The sequence below is a fragment of the Pseudopodoces humilis genome, chromosome 1, assembly GCF_049639895.1.
Source record: "Pseudopodoces humilis isolate 2021_Gansu_Grassland_sample_001 chromosome 1, ASM4963989v1, whole genome shotgun sequence".
NCBI classification, from domain to species: domain Eukaryota; kingdom Metazoa; phylum Chordata; class Aves; order Passeriformes; family Paridae; genus Pseudopodoces; species Pseudopodoces humilis.
Genome location: NC_142200.1, coordinates 128,438,036 through 128,458,810, shown reverse-complemented (window position 1 = coordinate 128,458,810; position 20,775 = coordinate 128,438,036). Strand labels below are relative to the sequence as shown.

General features: G+C 39.5%; 1 protein-coding gene across 2 annotated transcripts in view; it reads right to left on the bottom strand.

Annotated features, from left to right (window-relative positions):
• The window catches only part of CALCR (calcitonin receptor), a 156,081-nt gene that overhangs the window by 36,953 nt on the left and 98,353 nt on the right, over window positions 1–20,775 (bottom strand). For both annotated transcript variants that reach the window (XM_005518802.3, XM_088055654.1), the window contains exons 4-7: window positions 19,239–19,349; window positions 11,441–11,553; window positions 7,183–7,274; window positions 2,400–2,526 (exon numbers count right to left, since the gene is read on the bottom strand). In XM_005518802.3, coding sequence (XP_005518859.2) covers window positions 2,400–2,526; window positions 7,183–7,274; window positions 11,441–11,553; window positions 19,239–19,349 — 443 coding nt within the window. The remainder of the gene's footprint in view (window positions 1–2,399; window positions 2,527–7,182; window positions 7,275–11,440; window positions 11,554–19,238; window positions 19,350–20,775) is intronic.

The window sequence follows — 20,775 nt, the reverse complement described above, 5'->3', positions numbered from 1 at the left end:
CCTAAATTATGAATCACTGAAAGTATTTTCCCATGGCATTTCACATTTAAAATCTATTGTGAAACTTTAGGTAGGAAAAAAAAAAAAGCAGGAACTATTGGGGTGGAAATGCATTTATTATTTTGCAGAATAAATACCAGCAACTTCATCTCTGCATATGGCTGTTACATGAGTGGTATCCATGACTGCTTGAAATTCAATCTACAGACTTCAGTATTTCTGTATATACTAAAGGTGAGAGCCATACATACATGAGCCTGTGAAGCTCCAAAGATATGAATGTAGAAGGTGGATAAGTGCAGCAAACTAGAGGAAGTCAGAAGTAGTAATCTTCAAATGAACTTATGAAAATAGGAGGTGCAGTAGGAGTAGAAAAAACACAAGCTGTAAAGTTTTCATTTGCTCTGTTAATAGGCATTAGCATAAAATATTATGGGAATTTTTGTACATTTTTTAGCATTTTAAATATAAATCCTCCAAATCTTCATCTACTCATATAGAGATCTTCTGTAATTTCATCATATGTTAAAAATGTGCTCCTGTCTGTAAAGTTTCTTTTCCCAATCACAAACTTACAACTTTATTATGTTACTAGGGTAATGGAATACACTTTCCAGTAAGGTTGGGAGACTTTGAACATATTAGCAGGTCATGTCATCTCCTTTTTATTATTTTTTTGTTTTTTTTGGGAGGGAAAGCTAGGATGTGAGGCAAGACCAAGAAGTGAGTGTACCCTCATCCCATACTTGATGGTGGGACAAAAAATGAGAGACCCGAGATCTTCTGGCCCCAAGTTTTGTACCTTGTCTGTAGACAGCCTTTCACTGCTGAGTCAAAGACATGCAAATTTGGTTTGGAAGAAGAAATTGCAAAACGAGGGCTTTGCTCATCAAAACATCTACTTAGCCAGTAGCTGCAGCCGGTTTTGTTAACAGGACACTGCTTGGGTCATTTCCATGACTATATTGAGCATTTAGGCTCCTCTTCATGTTCTGGGCAGAGACCTGAGAGCTGAGAACATGAACCTCTGCGCCACTTTGGGGCTCCACGGCCTCCACGGGTAAGCACTGGTGTTGCTTTTATACTGTTTGTGCCATAGCAATGGAGGTTGGGGATTTGGGGATTTCATCAGGTGGTGCTCTGTGGGCTGGAACCTGCTCTGTGGCTATGTGGCTCTGTGGGAGCCTCTGCGAGCTTTGTCATTGATTTCATCCATGTTGAGATTTCACTTCCAATAAAGATCATGCCAAAAGTCACTAGGTACAGTTTTTTAATGAAATCTTAAAACACAGGGCTCCTTCCCATGCCCTCAACTTTTAGTTAAAACCGCTTCATATAATTTCTTTGTGTTGTCAGATAGTACCATTATTTAACCTGAGGTAGTGATTTTACTTCAATTTAGATGCCTGACATCACCTGCCAGCTTTTTATCTTCAAATATCAAGTGTATTTTCATTGCATCTCTTGCACAGGCTATCTATGCATGATGCTATGCAAGGAGGAGAAACAAAATGTGTGATTTTAAAATTATTCTTCTGCTCTTCAACTTTTTAATCTCCAGATGGTCTCCGAGACTGGTGATGTTTTCTTTAGGCTATATGTTTTCTGCTTTAATTAACTTACTTAATCAGCACACGTTTGAGAGACACACATGTGATCAGATAACATCAGGTGCTAATATTTAATTCCTTTCATGAAATTAGAGACAGATAAATGGTTGAATCATAATTGAATGATCTTATTAGACTACAAGGTGATTAGTGTTAAAATGAAACTTGAAATTATCATGTTTGCATTAATTTCACAGTGGCTGGGGTTGCTGTAAGGACTGAGCACAATGTGATTGCTGGGTTAGGGAGCAAGATCAGAGCTGGATGACTGAGATCTGCCATGCATATTTATCAGCTGAGGGGCTGGCACAATCTGTGTCACTATCTAAGAGCAGTGAAAATAACAAATGCTTTGATTTACCACCTCACAAGTTAAAAAATGAAGCAAATGGACCATTTTTGTGTTATAATGAAATAAGCTATCTCTCTTTCCATCCTGTCCCTCCCCAGTGCTTGTGAAGAGGGACAAGCAGTCACCGAAGGCATCTATCACCTCAGGGGCTTTGTTGGGAACCATCAGGTAGTTGTTGCTGGGAGCAGTGGAGGACTGACACATACTTGTATGGACGGACTGGCTGGAGCAAGTCTGGGGCTTGTACAAGATTCAAAGATTTTTATTGCTTGGTGAAAGATCTGAGCAAGTTTGAGTGAAATTCTCAGAATCTGCACCCTCTGTGTGTGTTTTCCCAGATGGCTATCATTAGTTTAGGAATGGGAATTCTTGGTTTTGGCATGGCCACAGTGATTTTACTTGGGTGTTAGGATGGGGAGGAGTCATGCAGTACTTACAGGATCCCTTTTTACAAGGCCTGGGTTAGGGACGACAGCAATGAGGTGGGCAATGGTAAACATGGAGTTCAGCACATAGGAAAAAAACAAATTCTTATGCAGCGTTATCCTCTGACAGCTGAGGCTCCTGAAAAATATGTAACACATGTCGTAAATTAGTATTTTTCCTCTGATGTCACTTTAACAAGCTCTTTCTGGCAACAGTCTCTCAAGAATGTCTTTTGGCAAGACGTGATAGGAAAATACATGCTTTGCATTGCAGCCGTGACCTCTGAAAAATTTTCGGGTTTGTTTTTACACCTGTTTAGCACCACATGCTTTTTAGACTGTGTTGCAAAGACCTATCCAGCTACATTCTTAGCTCTTGATGCCTTTCTTTAATTCATGGTAATTGAGATATTAAGCGGTAAAGCAGAACCCTGAGAATTTTTGGATGCCCATGATACAAGTAATAAATATCAGGAATACTGCTTTATAAATAACTGTTCCCTGAAGACTCATTTTCTCAAATACTCAGATGAAAATAATTTTCTATTTCAGAAATTAGTAGTGAGACAGGATGGGAATTTGGGCAGGAATCTCCCTAAATTACAGGGGGATTTGGGTTGGTCTCCTGCATATTTCTAACTCCAGCTGAGATCCCAAACCAGAGGAGGTTGTCTTCCTGCTCAGAAGGTGAAGAAATCTCTTGAAATCACTGGTTTTGGGGAGGGTAGGATTTATGCTATTGCAAGCAGCAGCGTTTCACAAGATAAGTTTTCAGAATTCTTGTGAAAGCAAATTATGGCTGCAGTTTCAGACCTGAACCTTCTCCCTTTTCTAACTCATACCCAAATCCTTGTGTCACCTCCTCATACATCCTTGAGGCAGAGAAAAAGGCACCTGCAGCTCTTCATGCCCCAAAGCATATCGCCAGGCTGACAGAGGGTGATTGCATAAAGGCAGTCATGGAGCTGTTAGATAATGCTGAGCTGTCCAGTGATCACTGAGAGCAAGAAGGCAAAACAGGTAGCTAAACGACCTAAAGCTGAAATACTGTTGTCTTGCCAGGGTAAGCTCAGCACTAGGAGTCTTTTGCAGTCTGGAATAGAACACAGGCTATGGCTTTCTTCTTCTCTGCATGTGGAGGCCAATGCAGAATTCACTCTCTTCAAAAAGAGAGAACGAGCCAATGGAACTATTTTCTGCTTATTTTGCTTGCTTGCTTGCTTGATTTATTTATTTGCCTTCTATAGCCCCTTGGTCACTGCCATTTATTCTTTGTTTTCCTTACACCTGCTTTTCAAGTCATTGCATGGAATTTTTTTCTTTAGCTCGAGCTCATCTTTCTGGTTATGATTATCAGCATCCAGCAATGCTTATCACTTCTTTTGACCTCCTTACTTGTCAAGTCACCATCTTTGATTCAGGATGTCCATGCGATGCAGATCCTGGTGGCTAGGAATGAGATTGGCCCTGATTTTATAGCCTTCCTTTAGCATCAGCTACAGGCAAATATTGAGCCAACATTAGCCAGATACAGGGCTGGGTTCATGAACTTCCAGTTAGATTCACTGTAGGACATGGTATTGGAAAAAATGGATCATTCCCTGGAGTTATTTTTGCTACATTATGTTCTTGTGCTTACTCCACCTGTATTTGTCCCCATCACAAACCTAGTCTGACATTCCTTTTCTCCTCCTAAGTCCTGGTGATATTTTTTCAGTCCTTAGTCTTCCTTTCTCCCCACACTCCATCACAACATTTTGCCTGTGCTATTTAACCCCCCTTTTTTGGGGACACTATAACATGCTTATCACTGTCTGTCTTTGTTTTGCAGCCCTGGGAAGAGGACTGGTGTGACATCAGTTCTGTTCCCAAGAAACAAAATATTCCTCATTACTGGAAACAATCTCTTCAGCTCCTGGCCACAGAAAGGCAAACCCTTGTCTCTCCAGGTGCCTTTCTATGTGGTTTCTGGTACAGAGAGTCTTTTGTTATAATCTCAGCTAGGTAGATATGTCTCTACTCCCATTCTTGTCCTTCCTCATTGCACTGCTTGACTTTTGGCAGTCTTACTCATCTATTAAATTGGACTGTCCTTCAGTACATATTGCCTTTGTGTGGTGCTCAGCCTTCTCTCCCTGCCTGTCTTCCTCTCTTAGTTTCACTTCTTCCTCCTTTTCCCTCAGCATTCCCCTTTTTCCTTGATTACAGCTTTCATCCGCCTATAACAACAATGTTTATTTCCATACCTTCACTTTCTAATTTGACCTTCAGTGTTTACCATCACAGTTCCATCAACTGTCCACATGCCTGACTTGTCCACACCAGGAGGAGAAAGTGGAACCAAACTTATTCTGTGATTCTTTGTGATTCTGATAAATCAGTATGCAAGAAGGCACAACTAAGCCAGTTATCTGTGTCTAAAACTTGTGAGCTTTTTGTGTCTCCAAGCCTTTACCCATTGTCTCTAGAGTTTCAGAGTCTCCTGTGTTTTCTTTGGCTCCCCTGTGTTTCGTATAGGTTCTCTCCTACATTTCCTTTTTCAGAGATTCTTACCTACTCACAGACACTTTCTTTACAGTTCCTATGTCTACATCTCTATTACAATTAGAATATTTTCCTCACAGAACTGCACTGCAAAGCTGTCATTTTTCTCATATATGAATACTGAGAATACTGATTTTCACACCTAGACACTTATTTTTCTCTCCTCCCCCATTGTTTAGTTATCAAATTATTTTCTTGCTTTGCACCATGTTCTCCCTTATCCTTGGGAAAAACTCCCCAAAAATTCCACAAAATGTTGTTCCATCCATTACCCTTCAATTCCTGTTAAAAGCCTTGGCAGCAATTAGACTGCAGGTGCATTCATAACACACCATCTATTATTCTGGCAAATATAGATTTGTTGTTCTCTCCATCTGTCTTTATACAAATGTCTTTGTTTTAATAATTCAATTGGAAGTGATTTGGAGGTAGGAGTACCTCTTTTCTTTTGTATTTTATTAAATAAAATAATGGGGTCTCACTCTGCAATTTTAGAAATCTTGCAATAAGGTGACAATGCATGAAGCTGACACTCTATTAATATTTTCTCCTGTTATGAGTTAGCATTGCTTAGTGATGCTCATCACTACTGATTCATTATTCCCTTCTGAAAGTAGTGCAACATCTGTGGTGCCAGATCATTATGAATCTTGATACTCAAAAGTGAACTGAAAATAAATCTCTGCCAGCAAAAACTTTTGTGTGGGAAACTGAAATCTGTGCAAGCTGCCTCTGAAGTCAAAGGCTATTATATAGTCCTGAAAACATCTCTTGCTATCTGATGGACTGTCTGATTGACAGCTTCCCTTCAGCTGAAGGTCAAACAATCTATTGCTGTCATAGCCAGATGATAGAAAACAGCTGAAAGTTACATGAGCCCTGCTCCCACATAGCTTCATCCTCACTTTCCTATGATTGTAGTTTGGTTTCCTCTTTGTCCTCCCATTATGAAGCACTTTCATTTAATTCCTTTCTCTCTTCTCCCTGTAACCTTTGTGTCATGGCTTAGTCATGGGAGGGGAAGGAGAAGCGGAGGAGGAAGGAGAGGAGGAGGTGTGTTAGTGTCTGGAAGGCTGCTGCAGGGACCGGTCTTTCAGTGCAGCCTGGGACCAGTCAAGACCATGCGTTGTTCATGACTCAGAGCTCACAGTGAGTCAGACAGGCTGACCCTGCCTCACTTGCTGCAAGGAGTCACTTTGCTGGTCCATTTAGCATACCTAATTTGACCAGATCCTGTCTTTACTGTCCCAAAGAACTCAAACCAGAGTACGGGTTTCCAAACCAGATAAAACTGTGCTTTTTCCAGTTTCCTCAAAGCATTACTGTGGCTATGGTTTTGTGCTACTTAGATGGGAAGGGAATTCATCAGTACATTTGGCAGAGATTCTAGCTATCTCTGTGTCTGATTAAGATGTGTTGTCACAGGCACTCATCAAATTGCCTCTTTGGAAATTACAAGAATTCACAGCCTGTAGTTTGGATCCACCTATTTGGCATTTGCAATCTTACGGAATCTTGTAATCTATGAAGAGTCCAACCATTTAATTTTCCTATGTTTTCTAGTATTATTCCTGGTGGTGGTGATGGTGAGGGCTTCATCTTTTTACTCTTCCTCTTTGACAGTGGAGGCAGAGGCATCTAATTGACAGCAGACAAGCTCACTAAAGAACAAGATTGAAATGCTCTGGTTAAGCTGCCATACAGCAGCTGTAGTCCTTTCAGTCGATATCGGTCTAGTCTCCTTTAAAATTCTGATACAGCACATCTCTGTTTTTCCTTTTAATGAGGATAACAGGCTGCATGCTAGTGCCAGATTCACTCTTAGGGCTGAGCCCTGTAAGTACCTACTCAGGTCGATAGCTCAGTCCTCAGATGCAGGTAGTCCTGTTGTTCAGGAGCTTGGAGCTCCCAGGCACTGCCCCATGCAGTCACAGTGCCTGGCAACCTCTGGACATCCTCCTCGAGGAAAATAAGGCAATAGGTCAATGAAAGGCCTTACTGCATCCCCAGCTGCACCATTTCCTCATGGAAATGGCTGCACTTTCACACCAATCATAAAAACATGGTCTTGGCTACACTCCACTGGGAGAGGTCCCATTGGCAAGAGGAGCCTGTGCTCAGACTTCTTTATCAGGATTACATGAAAAGACACTCAGAAGAGCTGCTTCTCACTGCCATGATACTTTCCAAGATTTCCTTTGTTTGAGATGCCTCAGGGAAAGAAGACAGAGTGTCTGTAAGAAACACTTACTTGAAATAGAAGAAAATTGCCAAGGAAATCAACAGGGATGTTATAGACAAAGCATGGCCAACGATCGCCATATAATAAAGTATGAACGCCATCTGCAATTTAACAAAAAGAAAAGGCAAGCATGAATTAATTGCAGGCACATGGTTTGTTTTCTCATTCAGGAAGAGTCTACAAAATCAACCTCCCATTTTGCATTTTTTTTTCTTTCAAATACTCTTTTTCTATATATTTTAATATCAGCAATCTATTAAATAGCATGACTCATGATCTAAAGATAAGTGTTTCTTACATATGTAAATCTGTTCCTGTTATATTGAAGTAACTGGTGAGATCCCTGCTCACACTGTCACTAACTTTCCCAAGCTCTAGGATAGTGCAGCAGACATAATAAATTTAGATTTTTAATATGCCCATGACAAGTTTTCACACATATACAAAATAATATTTATTAAATAAGATAGGTTGTTGCAGAATTGGTAAAAAACTTTTATGGGTTGAAAGCAGCTTAAACAACAGGGATCAAAAGCTTAATGGTCACTTTTTGGAGATGAGTCAGTATTTCACTGCCCTCAGGACTCGTATTAGGGTTGAGTTTCTGTTCAATGTATTCATCAATGACCTGATCCAGACAAACTTCTAAATTTCCAGGTGATTCTTAGGTCTTCCAGATAATAGTGAGGCACTCACAGAGGTCCTCATTTAACTGAGGGGACAAGAAGCTGCCATATGAGCTTTAATACAGGAAAAAGGTGGGCTGAAAAAGGTGGACCTAGGACAAGTGACCTAAATCCTGTCTATACAATACTTGAATTAGGACTGGAAATCAAACTCAGGAAGGAGATCTTGAAGTCATCCAGGCCAATTCTCTGAATCATTGGCATACTGTGTAATGGTAGCCAAAAAGCCAGTAAAATATAGATTATGATATAAAAGGCTTTGAGGGTAGAACCAGAATATATGTTTGAAATTTACAGTACTAACTTAAAATGCATGTGTGCTTGCAGTCTCCATACCTCATGAACATAGAAGAGCAAGGAAAAGTGAAAAAAGGCAACTAAAATAGCTGAGGTTGAGTTTCTGTGGGTACAAAGGCTGGGACTCTCCTTTTTTGAGAGGAGAAGTCAGAGAGAGCTTATGGCAAAGGCCTTCAGAGTCATGAAAGCAGTAGGTGAGGTGAACATTATTCATAATGCAGACCCTGCAAGAACAGCACATCCTGAGACAAATTCTGGTTCACATTAGTGTGAACCTCAGTGCTGGGCAGCTCAGTGGTCTGACTGCTGTGAGTCCAGTACCCATGGACAGATAATTGGGCTTTCACTGTGACTCGTGGCAGTGAAATCTAAGAGAGGCTGATCCATATTTTTTATGACAGCTGTAAAATAAAATTGCAGGACAGCACCTGGGCTTCAGAATGTGGAGGTATTTATATGTCACACTTTGGTCTCAGCCAAGCTCTTAAGCATTTAGCCATCTGTCAGAGGAGGGAGTGAAGGAGGCTAAATGCCATGCCAGACTTCACCCCTGCCTCCTTTCTGAAAGCAAGGACATAGTAGCAGCCAGTCTGGGAAAAAAGATGGGAAATCTTAGTTCCTCTGCTGTGTTTATTTTCTTTTCAGCTCTCCTTCATTCATTTTTCTTTTGCTATGCATGAGCAATTTTACTCTTCTCAGTGATTAGATGAATTACTTTCTGTAGCCTGAAGTTTTGACACTTACATCTTTTTGATGTTTCCAAGTAATTTTAAAATTTCTCTTGAGAATAAATATGAATGCAATTTAGAAAGCAAGGCCATTCCTCTTAGTAAAGGTGTATATCTTATATAATTTGGTCTAAGACATTTTACAACTTTCAAATAAGCTTCTGCATTCATTAACCTAAGTGGTGGTGGCCTGATCTAGATTTAAACCAGAGTCACATTTACACTGATCTGACCATGTAGAAGAGGCATGATCTGAGTGTAAACACCATTCACCAAGCTGTGGAAAACTATGCATATTTACTGAAAATACCCCAGGTCTCCTAGATCTCCTTCACAAAGACTAACCAGTGCATTGTTAGTGAGCACAAATGCTTGATAACCTGTTCTGAGAGCACCAGGAATCCCAGAGGGGACAGACCTGACTGTGGAGAAGATGAGACAACTTTCTGGAGAAACAGAGCAGTGGGAGATGTGTACCTGTGACATTTGTTCCACTTTGTGCAATCATACTACATGATTATTGTGTTTTTTCATGACATTAAAAAGATATATTCCTAAAACCTGAATTTAATTTACAGATGACCTTTTCAAAAATATTTTTTTCTACATATCTTTTATACAACCTATAGCCTGAAATAGATAGAAGTAGAAAAGATCTCCAGATAGCTACATGTAAGTTTCTGTACACCCTGGAGGATTCTTGGTTATTCAATCTATCTGACTTTCTGTTCTCAAGTGCAAAAGTAACTGTATATTTGGGAATCAGCAACTGCTTTTTTGATTGCATCCTGAAAATTTACTATGCCAAGTTCTTAAAAAAGTCTTTCAAATATAAAAATGGTGACAGAACAAAATGGACTGAAATTTCAGCTAACAAAGCATATGGTCTATCATTACATTTTCAAGAACTAGCTAAATCTCTTTTTTTTTTTTTTTTTCAATGATCTGTCTCAAAAGTATAGCGTATTGGTATTCTCAGTTAACTTCAAACAAATAATGAGCACTTTTACTAATTTCTGCATTCCTTGAACTGGCTACTGCCATGTCCTTCTGCCATAGGGTTTATATAACATGCTCACTCATTACATTTTTTGTTTGTTCTAGATTTTTTATCCTGGATTAAGAAAACCTAAATGCTCTTCCTCATTCCTCTAGAATTCTTCACGTGAGAAAAGAGAAGTCTCTAAGAGTAATGCCTGTGACTCAGTTAATTATATTACGTGTAGGTAATAGTCTACAAATAAAGCACATTTCTGTTTACTGAGGACTAGGTTTAAAGGTCATAATCTAACCTGGCATTTCTGTAAGAAGAGATTCTTCCTGCATTTTCCATAACTTTTCATTTCAGAAAAATCACGCTGTGCACATAATTTTCCTTTGTATTCTATCTGTTCTCTGCATGAATGATGTTCAAAATTCTTCTGGAAGGCATGGATAATAGGTAACAGAACTACATTTTTTGCCTCCTTACATATGCCAACATCTGGAAAAATTATATATTTATGGTGCTTCTGCATAATGTCTCTGTAAGCTCATATTGTTACTATTACTCTTGCCTTGTCGCATAGGTGAGCCTCATTTTACCATGGTACTTTGTCATGCTGAAAAATCCCTTAGAATTCACCTCCTGCCTGGTCCAACAGACTTTTCCAAGGCCCTTTGAGCTGAGTTACTACTAAATATACCTGCATACTGCTTTTTGGCTGCACAAGAAGAGGTCCTCCAACACAAACCACAAATCAAATCTCTTCTTGAATATTTTCCTTCCACTATTCCAAACAGCCACAAATTATTCTGTCACAAATGTGTAATCAGATTTTCCTGGAGCTCCACTTGCATTTGAGAAATATATTTATTGTTATGAGCTTCCCTAACTTAATTTTTTTAAAGCTTTTCTCAGATTTCTCTCTCCTTATTTCTTTTGGTGCTTTTATATTTAGTTCTTCTCTTTCAGTTTAGCACCTTGATTTTGGAAATATTGATGCAAATTCTTAATTAATTATTGTAAATAGCCTCAATTTCTTCAGTAAAAGTCAAAGTTAAATGTGTTCATGATTGTAAGATTTTCTGGATTAATGGTACCTTCATAAATATTTATTTTCAAAGAGTATGAGTACAGGTTAATACTCTTTGCTTAAGAAAAATAATTTGGACTTACATTAATATTACTAGCCCTGTGGAGAAGACATCATCCTCTTGGAATATTACTGTTACAAAAAGCAAAATTGAGACTCTAAAAGATTATTTTATAACTGTTGGTCAATCAGGGAAAATCATAGGAATTAAGAATGCATTTGAAAAATACTGCAAAACTTGTCACATGAATTGCCACTAAATTATCCACCCCATAACAAACCAATATTGAGGTCTGAGCACTCATTAAATAATTTGGGTAAGCTAAAATCACAAGAACAATGTTATTTAAGTTTTGTGCAACAAATAAAGCTGAAAGATAAGGCTTTCTTTTTGTGAAAGAAATACATCTTTCACATGTATTATTGCTAGCCCAGCCCAAAACTTTGCCAAAAAACCACTGCCTCTTTAACTTCAGCATACCTTCAGTTTTTCAGAGGTGAAAGAGTTGCACAGGGTGTAGTTCGACCAAGTTCGGTTGCTCTCAGGATGGCGAAACCAATTTCCAGTTTCATCACAATATTTTGAGGCCCTCTCTGATGATAAATTGCAATAATAGTTACTTTAACATCAGCATATTATAAATTTAAAAACCCATCTGAAATAATTTCTTTGGGAATAAAATGTCTGTGTAATAAAATCCAAAGGATTTTCAATCTATGTAATTTATAATCACTAGCTGTTTTGTTGTTTTGGTTTTTTCTGGGACTTATCTGGTGGTAAACTTCTTTAGCTGTCTCCTTTTTCACTGTACCCACTAGGGTATATATCTCAGCCTTCATTCAGCTGCAATATTTAGCTGATAATAATCCATTTAAAGAGGCTGTTGACAGCAGCTTATGGACGAGAAAATAACCACAGGTGCTGATGCCAGACCTGAAGGAAGTGTGCAGGGTTTCAAGAATCAGGGTTAAACGAGTTAAAAATGCTGCATAGCTAAAGGGCAGTCAATAGAGTGTAACCCAGAGCCTGTGTGCTGGAGATGCCAACAGCCCCAGCCCAGTGCTCTCTCTGTGCACAGGAGTGGAAAAGCCTCGCCCAACCTCCCCACTGGTGGAATCCTGAGCACTGCTCACTCTCCCCAGGGTCTGCACAGCATGCAGGCACAGACAAGCAGCCTCACAAACATTTTGGTGCTGGTCCCACATGTCCAGTTTAATTTGAGATGGCTGCAGAGCTCTTTGTTTAAATAATCTGATGTGTCTGGCCTCTACACTGGTGTCTCTGACGTTGGTTCCTTTGCCACAGGTGGCTCTGGAGTCCTTCCCGAAAAGCCCTGCCATGTGGATTGTGCTCCAGGCTCGTGCTCCTCTGCACATCCTTTTGCTGTGGTGGGGGGACAGTGGGGTTTCAGCAGCTCACAGCCCTGCAGGATGCCTGGAGCTGCAGGTGTGTGCTGTGTCTGTGTCCCCCCTGTCAGGATCACACTCCTGCTGGGGACACCCTGGATGCTGAGGTACAGGCGGTCACTCCTTATCACCTGTCAAGTTTTGGACCAGTTCCTTTGGCCTTCCCTGAAGCATTAGCCACATGGGAGTCACTGGAATGTTTGCCCAAGTAACAAAGACAGGATAAGATCATAAACTTATAAAATAATAACCAATTATTTGATGTTTTCTTAGATAGTGACATAGAGACTTATGAAAAACATGTTTTTTAAGCCTAATTTTAAAATAGTCTGAAAAGTCTATCTTGAAATAGAAAATTTCCTTTGCCTTTTCTAGCTCTATAATTTGATTGGTTTTGTACTTAGATTATCAGCATTTCCAGTACATACACTTTTGCAGAGCCCATAGCCATTTGAAATAAACAATTTCATTTTTTGTGGTTAACATTCCCACTCACTTTTCTTCATCTGATAATCAACGATAACCTGTTAATCAAATCTATTAATTTGTAAGATTCATGTTCCTTCCTAAAGTCTCAAGAAAGGAACTGATCATATGGGTGAGATGGATAAGGATAGTAGACTGAGTTATGTTACTCTGACTAGAAATATACTCTATGTAGTGTCCTTGCAGAAAAAAAAATATAATCCTCCAGAATGCAACATATTTTTTAAATTATTGTGGATTTGAAATAATTTTTTGGGGGACTTGTTAAAAATCAATACGTGCATCAACAATACCAAGAGGAACAGTACATGTTATTTGAGCCTTCCATAGCTGCAGTTTGGAGATAATCTCAGACTGCCCATGTAGCAATGTTCCCTTTTACTCATTGCCAGATGCTATCAAAAGCTGGAAAAAGTTTTCAGTCACAGATGAAAGATTAATGGAACACAGTATGCAAGTGTTGCACTGATGATCCCATGCACCCTGCGAAGTGCACGGCTTTTGTTAATCTGCTGCAGAGTACATATGGCAATGTCATCCATCATCCCTGCACTTCAGTGCCTAGGTAGGCACTCTGCCAGAGTATAACATGGCCTTTGTAAGGTAGAGACAAACCTTTCACCTCATACTTTTCCTTAAAGCCAGACAAATACTGATCCTACTGAAAACTGATCCTACTCTGAAAGTGCCAAAGTCCTGTGGATTTCTTGCTGTGATGTGAGAATACACAACTGAGGAATAAGCACTCTTTGCTCTCCATTCCAGTGGCTCAAACAGGTCAAACTTCTCTTCTAAACAGATTCTTTTATACAGAAACAAAGCTGCAATCCAAACACTGTCCTACTGCAAGTTATTCTAGAGTGGCCCAGTAGCAGGTGGGGGATATTGAATCTGGGCATGTGTTGGTTCTTTGTGCTAACCAGAAGAATATGGTAAAGGCTGAAAAAATACACACATGAAAGGATGGGTAAGGCAATACTAACAAGGCAAAATGGAAGTTTGGGCTTGGGGATTATTAGAATACCGTGTAAACACTAATTTTTAAAGCTCTGTCTGTACCCTATCAGCTTGGATGGGGCACCACTTGGGCATTGCATTATTCAAAGTAGAAGAGCGACATCACATTGGACTGATCTCATCTCTCTGTAGGAACCTTAAAGTTACAAAATTCATAGGCAGTTGTGCAGAGCTTCTGCAGTAAACAGAGAAATATAAACACTTCCAGAGCTGTCTGGGAAAAATGGATGACAGCAATCTCATCCACAAGGGGAGTTTCATGGGAGCAGTGAAGTGACTTGAAAGATTAACCAGTAGCAATTATTTGCATGTGTATTGTTTGTGCCACTAAGAGCACTTTTATGAATCATATGCTCGTTAAAAAACCCTCAGTCATCTATATGTAACAAATATCTTAATATCTGTGGAACAACATGATAGCTCCATCAATCAGGCTTTTCACAATTAGACCAGAGCTATAGCTAGCACATGTTAAAGGAGCCAACATCAGTTTTTTGTTTATTGCTGAGTTATAAGATGGAAGAAGAAAGAAGTTATCCCCTGTTGCAGTCATGCTCAGACCATACCAGACACTGGATTCTTTGCCATTGTTTGGATAGACCTGTGCAGTGCTTAGTTTTGCAGAAGAAGGAATAGTTGATGTTGCACATCATGATTTACTTACATCTTTGGTAAAATATTCTGGAAGAAACTTCTTCAAAAATGAAAAAAATAATATAATGCAATGGTGACCCTAGAAAACTTCAACTCCAGTGTCCTATTAAATGAAAGATTATCACTGCCTTCAGAGTGTCTTAGTCAGCAGGACTAGAATCTTTATAAGAGTCATATTGAGCAGTATGGGGATAGGAATCGATTTTTAAAACGCAGCTGTCAAACTTGATAAAAAACAGGACAGAAATACACAGAAGGGTAAGGAGAAAAGAAGACTCTGGACAAAGAACTCAGATTTGTCTTTTTTATAATTGTCTAAATTATATCACTTCAAGACAAGAGAATAGGACCAGCAGGAACCCAGAGCTGTCTATCTTAGTTAAATTCAGCCAAAATTTGGATTTTGTGGTGGCAAGAGAAGGGCTCTCCCAGTGTCAGAGCAGGAAGGCAAGGCTGTATGTGAATGTTCTTCAATTGTAAGAGGCAACAACACATTAATCACCATCTGATTAATCATAATCTAATTGCTTATGGATGCGTATGGATTTGCTTTCAAATTGCTCTTCTAGAAACTCTGCTCCTGGAGCTACATGAAGAGTTAAGAATAATAGTTTACAAAAGGTAACTAGAGACAGAAACCCAACAAAGCAGAGAACTGAGGCAGTTGTGCTAAATGCATCTTTGGTTCACAAAGTGGGGTGGATACTCTTCTTAAGCTCTGCTTTCTGCCAAAAGGTAAAGAGAGTGAAACTGAGATGAAAAGGGGTGTCTGACACAAAAATAATCATCCACATTTGGCTCCTTTGCTCTATGACTGCACCAAAATAATCCTGACTAAATGGGCTGTACAGGGACAGTGAGGTGGGCAATATAAGACTCCCCTGCCACAAGCCCAACAGCCCACAGGTGGCACAGGGCAAGGCTCAGCTCCTCCTGTTGCCCTCAGCAAACCTGACTTGCTAGAAGACCATTATAGTCACAATGTATTTTCTTCCATCAGTAAGAATATTGCCAGCATGAATTACATACTGCATTCCTTGAAAACGGAACTCCAAACAATTTCAGTGTGACTTGGAACCATTTCAGTGGGATTATACCAAATATTAACATGTCTAAAATATAAATATAAAATACAATTCAAGAGAATTGCATGTTGCCTGAATAGGAGCATATAAAATAGACCTGCTCAGAGCTTCACAGCCAGAAGTGGATGAGACAATGAATTTCCTGCTGTCACTGGCATTAAAGCAGTAGGTCTTGTTATGTCTTCCAGACAAATTGATTTGTTTTTATGCATTATCACATTGCGCATGATGTGCACTGCAAGAAAGAGATTGCTTCTTTCAGAACACAGATTCCTGTCTAGTAAGAACTGATCTAAGTTCAGTGAAATAAGTGGGACTACACTTGGTAGCTAACTGTGAAGTTGTCAGACAGAAAATGAAGAGAGCATTGAGCATGTTCTCCTTCACTTTGTTTCTGTGTTCTTTTCTTCAAAATATGATTTCATCTTGTTTACTTTTTAACAATTTCTATCAATTTCTTGTTGGCATCAGTGCTGAATGCTGTTTGGGATCAGATACAGAGGGCTGGTATTTGGCACCTACAGATACAGATGGGAGGAGGATTTGATACTATGCTGACAATAATGTTTCACTTTTCAATTACGAATGATGTAAGTATCAAAGCAAAAAAGTATAGAGGAAAGACATTATTTTATTACAGGTCTCAAAGATATACAGGGCCTCTTAATGAAGGGACATGGCCATCAATTAGCTGATATGCAGTGGTTGAGCAGAACTTGGTGTAACCTAAAACAACACAGCATGAAATACTTGTTTCAGAAATCCATGGGGTTACTTGCATTCCTAAAATACATGCTGAGGTACTTGGAAGTCAGAGACTCGATGGGGAGGAAATCTGACAGTCACTACAGTTTTCTTCATGGAAATTTGATATTTTTCAGGATGAAGTTTCTGTTTCTCAGCAGAAAACTGGCTGAATAAGGTACCAAAGGAAATAATGAGTTGCGACACAAAACCTGACAGACTTCTCAGGACAGTTCAGCCTGTGCTTTTGGCCACCTGTTAGTGGCAGCCACTTTCATTAGCAGTTGACAGACTTGACAGACAAGACTCCCTCGTTGTTTCCTGTCTCCCTCCTACTTTTTTAAGTCTCTGTGTGACAACCAGCCACCTGTAAAGCAAAGGCTGACTACCCACCAGTTTGAGGCCACATCTGTAACACCTGCTGGGTTACCCAACAGCAGTTCTAGGAAAGCAGGAGATGCTAAGCTGCTGCCAGAACTGGGAAACAGGGTGGACTGACCAGTATGCAGACAAAGAGGCTGACAGGTGCTGATGAGGAGAAGAGAAATGTGCTACTGGAAAATACTGGTGCAGAAGACCAGAAGTATTGCTCCTAAAGAGGACAGCAGAGAGAACAGTAGGAAATTGATTACTGAAGGATGCTTTTCTTCCTATGGATGTGTACAGAGAAGAGGAATACTAAAAAGTTTCCAAATTTCAACTTTTAAGTCTTGCCAGAAAGAGTAACTGCAGTATGCACACACTGTGGGCCAGACTTCATGACAAGCATTTGTACATTCAGGAGTGATTTGCAATCAGTGTTCAAGCCACAGGCCTTGGTGTTAATATGCATCAGTAAGTTGAGTGAGATGCTTCTCCATGGATGGCTTCAAGTGTTACTTTGAAGAGTGCTGCTGTAGCAGAGCAATTAGTTCATAACAAGTCACAGGAGACAGACAAGAGGAAAAGCTGAGGTGGCTGGGGAGCAAGTAGGAGAGTGGCTCTGAAATCACCCCCCTCTATGAAGGATGAGGACCTTTAGTTATGGGGAAACTTCTGTGATCACAAGGCTGCCCAACACCCACCTTTGCAGGTACAAGCTGATCATTGCACAGAATATACATAAACTAAGACTGTTAGTGCTACGTATTTTTTTTTCTTGAAAACCATGGAAGCAGGGAAAGGAAGTACTTGTAATAAATCTTCCTACTCATAAAGAGGGCTGTTGCTGTGTGGGAAGGATATCATGAGTAAAATGGGGTCTGAAGCAGAAGGTACAGATGACATCCTAGAGGCACTTCTAATGTGCATGCAGGAAAAACTTGTGCAACCTCAGGATCCAGAGCCTCAGGCTCTCTCCTGAATGTCTGGGAACTGAAACAAGTTTAGCCAATTCTTCTAAAATGCTCTTTTGGAAATTTTTGTGCAAATAGTCTAATGGTTGAAGCACTGGTTCACAGAGAGGGAGACCTGAGTGAAAGCAAATCCTGCAGCTGAGGGTCTCAGCTTCTCAGTCTGTTGTCCCCAGGTGCTCCAATGATGAGCCATGAGCATAATCCTGCTCCAAGACTCCTCCTTGAACACTATGACACTGTACAGAAAAGATATCAAGTCTTGTGAAGAAAGGGCACAAAAGACCTTGTGATTTGGTGCCCATTGTCTGTCTCAGGGGTGTAAATTGCTGTAAAGATTTATTGGGTTGGTCTCAGGGTGTTTCCACAGGAAGTGGATAATGACCTTGCCACATGAGCTCACTTTGCATGCACAGGATTCCTGAGCAGACAGATATCCTTCAATCCATCCTGTCCAATGCCTACTTCCACTAGAAAGAGGGGAGTTCCTTCACCAAAGATTGAATGGAGGTCAGACTGGGTCTGACATTGGAAATTTGCAATTTGCTGTGTGAATTTTGTAATTATGGATGGCTTGATTTATGAAGAACAGAAATAACAATCAATCTGGCTGCTACTGTAAATGGGATTCAGCAAAATGTATACAGGGTTTGATCCAACCTGGAAACTCCCCAGTTTCTAAATAAGCAATAAGCTCAAGAAAAGAAACAAATTTAGCTATTGGTGTTGGATAATTAACTCACAGCTATGCAATAGTCTGTTTGCCTCATTTCCAGTTGGGCACATGCATTTTGAGTTAAGCTTGTTGAAAACTTTCAAATTTATGTACCCTCCCTCCCAAATGTTTAATTTCATGGCTCTTAACTGCAACTGGGGCATGGTGACTATGTGGAATTTAGCACACTGTGGCATCAAGCACCACCTATAAGCAACATGTCCTGAGCATGGTACACACAATTGTGCCTCTCTTCAAACTGTACTCTTGGCAATGTTAAACCTGTGTCTAATATTTCCTTATATCTATTTAGAAATACTTCCACTGACTTTTCATTTTCCCTTTTAAACATTCTTCAATTACTTCTCTCAGTCTGCTTTTAGTATTTGTATGTATGAATAATTCAGCTAAGAACTGAAATTCAAACTTAACATTATTTCTGCCCATCTTCTTTCATAAAATTATATTTTACAATAAAAACTGAATAAAGAACATACTGATACGTTTCAAGCACATAAGCATCTTCTCTTCATTATAAAAACTTAGAATGAGGTGCTAAGAATATTTTGATATTGTAATTCAAAAGCTGACATTTTCATAAATTAGGTTCCATAAATCCATGGGTTATATTTACATAAATATAAATACATACAAGATATTTTTTAAATGAAAATATGTAAATTATGGAACCCAAAAACTTGATGTGTTTTAATTTCAACTAAACTTTCAGAGATTTCAGAGCGCTGCAAAAATGTTACTGGATTGAGCACATCCACTCAATGGCTCAAATGTTTTGAAGACATCCTTTGAGAGATAAAATGATAAAAAGAAATACTGTACCAGTTGGGTCAAAGTCTGGAAAATAATCTGGACAATTCTGAGCAGTGAGCCTCCCAGCAGGTGTGTCATCCCAGCACAACCAGCCATCCCACGTTCGGTTGCAGAACAGACCTGGACATTTAAGAGGATTGCAAGAGTTAATGCCATAAAAAAGCCCCTCCTGAACAGCTCGAATGTCAAGGAGTATTTTTGCCTGCAGTCAATCAATTTCCTTTTTTGTAGTACACCCCTTCATTATTTTTACACTTAGAGTGGCATTCAGGTGCTACAAAATATTTGTTTTTACTGACCTGAAGTTAGTGTTGTTCATTTTACTGGAAAGTTATGTTTGAAAGCATGTTGAACTGAACTTTGAACGTAGGGTCCAATCCTACAAATTTCTCTTTTTGTTCCTTTTTCTGTCAGCTCTAAGCAGGTACACTAGAAGTACCCAAAGACCTGTGAGGCATCTGCTTTTCATTTCACCTTTTGCTGCTCAGCAGGCCTGAAAATCAGGCATTCAAAATGTCAAGGTTGGAAGCATTTGTGGAGACATGCCAGCAAAAAGCAGCATTTGCAGAGACAGGTTCCTGTAAGGCTGTTGCCTTGTTCATCACCAGAGGTTGGGGATGTAGCTATAAACCCAATGAAGCAGGTGCAAGACTGATCTGTAGCCGGCAGATTCTGCCTGCTGATGCTGTCTAGGTAGGCAAGCTGTGATCCTGTCCTCATCGTGCCCCTTCTGGGAAGGTGGAGCTGTTGAGGCTGTGGGATATTCAAACAGCAGCAGTGCTGGGAGGCAGAGCACAGCTCATTGCTGACCCCGTTACAGAGGCTGTACATGCCATGGTCCTCCGAAATTGTGCTCTAGGACTGATTGCTGTAATGTGTAACATGACTCCTTGTGGATTTATACAAGAAACACTTTAAACCCTCCCCCCCCCCCCCCCTTCCTGGATATTTTCCATTGAAAACCAGTTTGTTTCGGGGAAAAAAGTATTTCTCACCAAGACCATCAGGTTAAAATAAAATAGAATAAAAAGATACATCTTAGCATTTTTTTTAATCTAGGGCTGAAAAATGGAGGTTGTTTTTGAGAGAATCATAATAGAAGGGACCTAATAACCACTGGAAGTTATTAACATATGGGTATTTAGTTGCTTCTAGAACTTTTGAAACTATCCACGGATAAACATTCTTACTGAAGCAAGGAAGCTGTACAAAGACACCTAAATTGTTCCAATTTGCACCAATAACTGTTTGTAAGTCAAGTAGCTGTTAATCAAAAAGAAAAAGCATAAAAATTTCAAAATTCATTTTTTTCCAGATTAGATCTTGTTCAGAAAATAAATTTTTATGTACACTTTTTCTTCATTAGCTAAGATTTTATGCACATATATTTTTCAGTTATCAAGTGATAACGAATGTGCTAATGTTACTTGTTCACTTAATTAACCAGTCATCATATCAGCAGGTTTCTATCTTTCCTTCAGGGCATTGTCATGTTCTATGAAATATATCTGAAAAACTTTTAGGAATATTTTTGTAGTATCAAAGA